Genomic DNA, 6,000 nt, shown 5'->3' with positions numbered 1-6,000 from the left:
TCTTGCTCTGTGTAAGCACTATAAATCTTGTGGCAGAATTCTTAACCTTTTACATCCTTTCTTCTTAAAACTCACCAGGCTGGCTGCTAGAAACCTCTTTTGTTTTCCAGAAGGTGGTGCTATAGCTCCAGTTCGTGGTTTCTCCTTGCCCATAGACCCTGGTCTGTTTTTCTGAGAGCACTCTGATTAGCGGACCTTCTCTCGCTGCCGCACCCAGGGGCATGCACAATGATCCGGACACACAAGTGGGAGGAGGTGTGGGTTTAGCCCTCGGGGCATCAAGGGTGCCCTTGGACCCAGTGGGGAGATGCTCGAGTGGGATACTCCCAGAGACTTGGCAGACTTCCCGCTGAAGTCCTGAAGCTGTCAGCAGGAACGGCATTCTTTTAATGCCCTTTGATATTCTTATCTGCTTCCTTCACTTTCTCGTCCTTCCCCTCAGCAGTCATGGAGGTCCTGCCTCAGCACTCTGGGTGCTGCTAGAGAGAAATGGGTTTCTCCAGCCACAGCCCACACAACTGGGAGAGCCTGGCACTCACTCACCGCTTTCCACCTCCTCTGAGGGGGAGGGTGCTGCCACCGGAGAGCTCAGCCCCGCGCAGCTAGCTAGGTCTTGTGTATTTAACTGTTAACAAAAGAGAACGTTTCCTCTTTATGTCTCTACTGTGAAGTTACTAACACTCTATTATTTACTTTTACAAAAATTCAATACCATCAAAAAAGAGAAAACTGTTTGCTTGAAGACTAGAGTTAAATACCCATTACAGTAGATTTTTCATTTATGAATAAAGGAAAGAACAGCTTAAAAGAAAAATGGCAGTTTGAAAGTTACCATTTACCTACAATGCTTTTTAGAATAGTCGGTAATTTAAAAAGATTAAATAATATTCATCTTTCATCTTCACTTCTAAAGAACAAGAAAATGCTCCAGAAAAAAAATTGACTAAAGACTAAAGACTACAGGAATAAATGACAGTACAGTGATAGAGAATGTTTTATTGTAAGAAATACCTTTCCTTGGACTCAGTTAGCCAAGGAGCTTTCAGTGTGTTAAGAGGTCTTCACTTTCCCTTTTACATTAAGGGAATAAATATGGTCATGCTTACACGGGGAAAAAAGCTGGAAGGGAGAAGACATTTAAATGTTTGAAAAAAATGTGGAGGTGACAATTCAAATAGAAATGCAGCCTCAGTTTGCTTTTATATAGTGGTGGTTTTGTTACTGCTTACATAAGCAATATATAAGAGAAAGTAGCTTTTTAAAATCTAGTAAAAAGTGGTAGAAATTTTTGTTAATTATTAGGCAATGCTTCCACATTAGAAAAAATAAGTTCCTCTTTTAGTTCTAAATTAATAATCACAATTTATTTAAGAATCATTTCATATTATAGATTTATGTGTTGCATTTCATCTTAGTGGAATGTAATCCACAGTAGTATAAAATGAGATTTATATATATCTTAGCAGGAAATAAAGGTGATATAGTAATCATTGTTAATGATTTTCACTTTTAAAAATGAATGTTAAAGAAATACATTTCTATCAAACTTAAGAAGACTCCTTCATAACCCAAAGAAATGTAATTTAACTCAAATTTTTAACAACTGAGCTATTAAAAGTAAATGTATAATATAAATTAAAATGCATTTTAACAAGTTCCAAATATACTTATTATTAAATATCAAGATGTTAGCTCTGGTGCATAAGAAAATATTTACAATTAATAAAAAGTAGATTGTAGAATATACATGTTCTATGTATAAAAATAAGCAAAATATTTCATAGTCCAGACCAAGGGATCTTTTCTAAGCCACGTTTTATCCATGCAACTCTATTAGAATACCATTTCATTAGCATTACTGGAACATATACATGCATGGAAGAAATCTAACCATCATCTTGATTTAAAGCTCATACTGCCTCTTTAGAGCCTGTACATCTTCTAAAGTAAAATGTTTATTTGGTGTGTCTGTGAGGTCGTCAAAGAGCTCTTCAATTTGCTCCTTTTGGCCCTTGCTAATTAGTGTCAACATCATCTGAAAGATAGAGAAAAATTATATTAGCATAAAAAATTAACATTTTAAAGTTATAGAAACCCTAAAACAAAGCAATATTAATAAGCTATTTTGGCACTTACCTTAAACCTTTCTGCTTTACTCAGATGTAATAGATGCTGATACACCAATGAGGGATTTTTATCAATAAGATTATTTTTCAGAGACTGAATGAGGAGGAGAAATGTATCCCCTTCAAGTTTGTTACTCAACAACATTGGCATATCTTTTGGTTCAGTGATGGCTAAAAGGTGCGCACAAGCCTCTTGATCTTTCCTACTACTGATGGCGTTTATAACCTGACCAAATTCATAGGCATTGTTAGGCTTGGTGATCGGTAGTTTTTCACAGTATTCTTGTGGCCCATTGCTTGTGAGCCCCTTCTCAGAAGCCAGGCAGTCAGTGGAGACCTCCTCTGAGGTCCCTTCAGGCTCTTCATGGCCTTCATTCACCTTCATGAGGAAAAAAATTATACTGTGACACAACAGCTATCACACACATCCCAAGTTACATTTATTAAAATGAGAAGGAACTAAAAAACACAAGTAGACTGTATTTTAGTCAAGTTCTAAGTGAAAAATGTGTAATTTGTAATAGATCATAAAATCTACTTTTTTTAGGAAGAGAAGTTTTAAGGTATAAGTATCCACAGTTTTAAAAAATGTTTTGACATTGAAAATGTGACAAAATTTTTAAATAATTTTCCATGAATAAAGCTGCTGTATAAAAGAAGACCTAGAACAACTTTATCTTTTTTTCATGATGAATTTTACATTTACTTATTTCCTTACATTTAACAGAGAAGTGAACTTACATTTTTCAGTTCTCTAAAAATAGTTTTTTCTTCCCTCCTTATAGGGAAAAAGCTTCCTAGCTTCTCTCACATATTAGCCTCTTACTCTTAGTGGAAATGTAAGACGATAACTGGGATGATATTAGCCTTCATGAATACACAGGAATTCACGAGCTAACATTCTTCACTAAAGGCAAAGCAAAAAGCTACAGCACAAGACATTAAGTTACCTGAAATCACAAAGGCAGGTTTGATTCTGGGATAGTCTAAGATCTCTGATGAGGCCAATCTCGTTTCAGAGTGCTAAAAAGGTCTGAGTCAATCTGGAAAATCTCTATGGGGTGTGGCTTGCAAGGCCACTGAAATTGAGTCAGTCCTGTCAGGATTCTCCAGGTCTACCCTGAAGCCAAGCTCAATGGCCACAGGCTCCCAGAGCGATCTGGAATGGAAGCAATACAAACCACAGGCCAGAAAGGGGGAGGGAGAGGAGAAAAAAAGAACCTCAGACTCCCAATACTGTCCATGGACCCAAGCTGGGAACACAATGGCTGATTATCACGGCAAAGGAAAAGTTCTGTCTTCATAATTGGTTAAAATTTCTTCACTGATTATCAGAATAAAAACACAAAATTTAAACTTTTTTTGCAGAACTCATAGGATATGACCTTAGAATCCAATATAAAATTCCCAAGAGAGTAATTTCAGAGATAATCAAATACAAATACCTCTTGAATCTCAATTTTCCTTCTCTCTTTTTCTCTGCTGGATGACGCTGTATTATCCTCAATATTAAGGGATCTGGTTACCTCTTCCAGTTCTAGCTTTGCCTCAACAATACTTGAGTCTAACAGGAGAACTTTATTGAGATCGTTTAAACTTTTCTGATAATTCTGAAAGTAGAAAGGCAGAGAAAATAATTTCCATGAATAACAGGAGAAGGGGCACAGCTGAGCCAGGGTGGGAGCACCAATATTGAGCTGAGTAGTGCAGAGTGTGTGCAGCGCTTCCCATTAGCACCACGGTGATAAAGCGAGGCCTACGAGGGGAGTCTTGGGCTAAAATAGGATAACCCGTAACACAGCGAACATCCTCCATAGAAGAAAGAGCACAGAATCTGGAGTTAGAAGACTCAAGCTCAATTCTGTTTCACCACAACTTTCACAGTCCCTAACACATGGTAGGCATCTGTCGTCTTGCTAAATGAATAAATGAACATTCTCCACACCTGTAGTGCAGTGAAACTTGAACAAGATCCTACTTAACCTTTCTGAGCTTCAGTTTTCTCACCTTTAAATAAAGATAACAAGAGCTTCTCTATTCTAGTTTTTACAAGGCTGTACCAAGTAATAAATGAATTAATAATATGAGTGGCTTAAACCTATAAAAGAGTATGCAAATGTTAGCTGTTACCATAATATCTTGCTCCATAAAACCCTTCAAAGTGCTATACAGTAATAGGCTCAAGTCAACATTTATTCTTCCATAAAGAGTCGGACAGTACACTGGAGAGGCTGAGGGGACACAAAAGGAAACTAAGCTTAACAAAACACAGGACAGAATCTGCTAGCAGAAACAGATGCACAAAATCTCAGTGTGCTGTGACAGGCCATATTCTAGAAGACTAGACCCATGTTTGATTAAACCAAAATTAATTCTGTGAGAAGGCAAAGAATTCCCATGATGTGTAACCTCTCTAAGGATTCATGACACTCAATGACAGCAGGCACTGGAGGCTGAGGCCCAGGTAAGCTAAGCTAGTGGTTATGTGACATTCCTGGGGGACTAGCTATAATGCTACATCCCTTCCTTCTCTACCCAGCAACACACCAGAACAAGAGTGATGTGTTTAAACCTTAAATCTGCTCTAATTTATTTTAAAAAGGTAAATTATTTACAAACTATAGTACATTATGGACTACTAGTAACAAATCTCCACATACCACTGTGTCACAACAGCACAGATGGAACCTGCTACAGAAAAACACATGACATTGTATTTCCATTCTAAGTGTATTTCCATTCTAAGTGTTCCAGGCGGGGAACCATACTGAAAGGAAGTGAGGCAGCAGGGCAAGGTGAGGGAGTAATCATAGCTAACTCACTCTTACCATTCTCAGCATTCTGCGAGTATTATTACTTTACTCTCACAATAGCACTCTAAATACTTTTACTGTCCCCATTAAAGATAGGGAAATTGAGGCATAGAGAGAATCTCTGCGATGATCAAGGCAGCAATGACCAGAAGGGTGAATGGTAATAGTTGTGAAGCTCAAGTAAGAGGCCTGAAAATAGAAATTTGTGAGCTACAGCCTTGGAAATGGAAGTTCAACAACACAGGAGTCGATGTGAGTTTTTTCCTCCATTCAAGACAAGTCTGTGCCTAAAGAGCAATCTGTGTGCTTGGAGGAGACCTAAGAAAACAGGAAGCACACTTTGTAAGTGTTAGAGCAGAGGGAGGCAAGTGTGAAGAGAAGGCAGGACAGCAGGAAGGGTGGGGACAGCATCAAGCAGGAAGGCAGCGGAAGAGGAGGGGCCAGTGTGCCGGATCCCACAGAGTGGTCAGGCAAGGGTCATGCACGTGACTGACGGCCACTGAACACATCGCTGTGCTGGGAGCCAGGCACACCGTGCGAGAAAGGACAGCCATGGGCCCCTGGCCCCATGAAGGGAAACAATAAGAAAACAAACCAATGAGAAAATGAGCATGGACTGTCATTAATGCAATTAAGAAAACCCAGGGTTGCGGGGAAAGGAGTCTCCTTTTGATACAGCTGTCAAACAACACAAGACCTGCAGAGAAAGCAGCCATGCAGAGTGGAGGCAAGAGCAGAGCTGATAGAAAGAGAAAAGGTGCCTTTAGAAAAAAGGAGGACATTAAAAGTTACTAATGACCTTATTAGGCCTTAAAAAAAAAAAGTATAATTACATGTGTTTGCGATAACATTTACCATTAATAGATGTGCTTAAACTATAACAATTATTGAGGAAGATCAGCCCTGGGCTAACATCCATGCCCATCTTCCTCCACTTTATATGGGACACCGCCACAGCATGGCTTCACAAGCGGTGCGTCGGTCCACACCCGGGATCCAAACCTGTGAACCCAGGGGCCGCTGAAGCAGAGTGCGTGAACTTAACCACTATGCCACTGGGC

The 6,000-nt window shown here is 39.2% G+C and overlaps 1 protein-coding gene across 1 annotated transcript in view; it reads right to left on the bottom strand.

Moving 5' to 3' along the window:
• Positions 1-976: 976 nt before the first annotated feature.
• Positions 977-6,000, bottom strand: part of SPAG1 (sperm associated antigen 1) — a 77,315-nt gene continuing 72,291 nt past the window's right edge. Inside the window, exons 17-19 of the mRNA XM_058564718.1 lie at positions 3,572-3,736; positions 2,137-2,505; positions 977-2,035 (exon numbers count right to left, since the gene is read on the bottom strand). Coding sequence (XP_058420701.1) covers positions 1,904-2,035; positions 2,137-2,505; positions 3,572-3,736 — 666 coding nt within the window. The 3' untranslated portion in view covers positions 977-1,903. The remainder of the gene's footprint in view (positions 2,036-2,136; positions 2,506-3,571; positions 3,737-6,000) is intronic.

The sequence above is a fragment of the Diceros bicornis genome, chromosome 21 (assembly GCF_020826845.1).
Source record: "Diceros bicornis minor isolate mBicDic1 chromosome 21, mDicBic1.mat.cur, whole genome shotgun sequence".
Lineage (NCBI taxonomy): Eukaryota > Metazoa > Chordata > Mammalia > Perissodactyla > Rhinocerotidae > Diceros > Diceros bicornis.
Note: the sequence above shows the minus strand (reverse complement) of the source record. Positions and strands in the feature narration are given on the sequence as shown.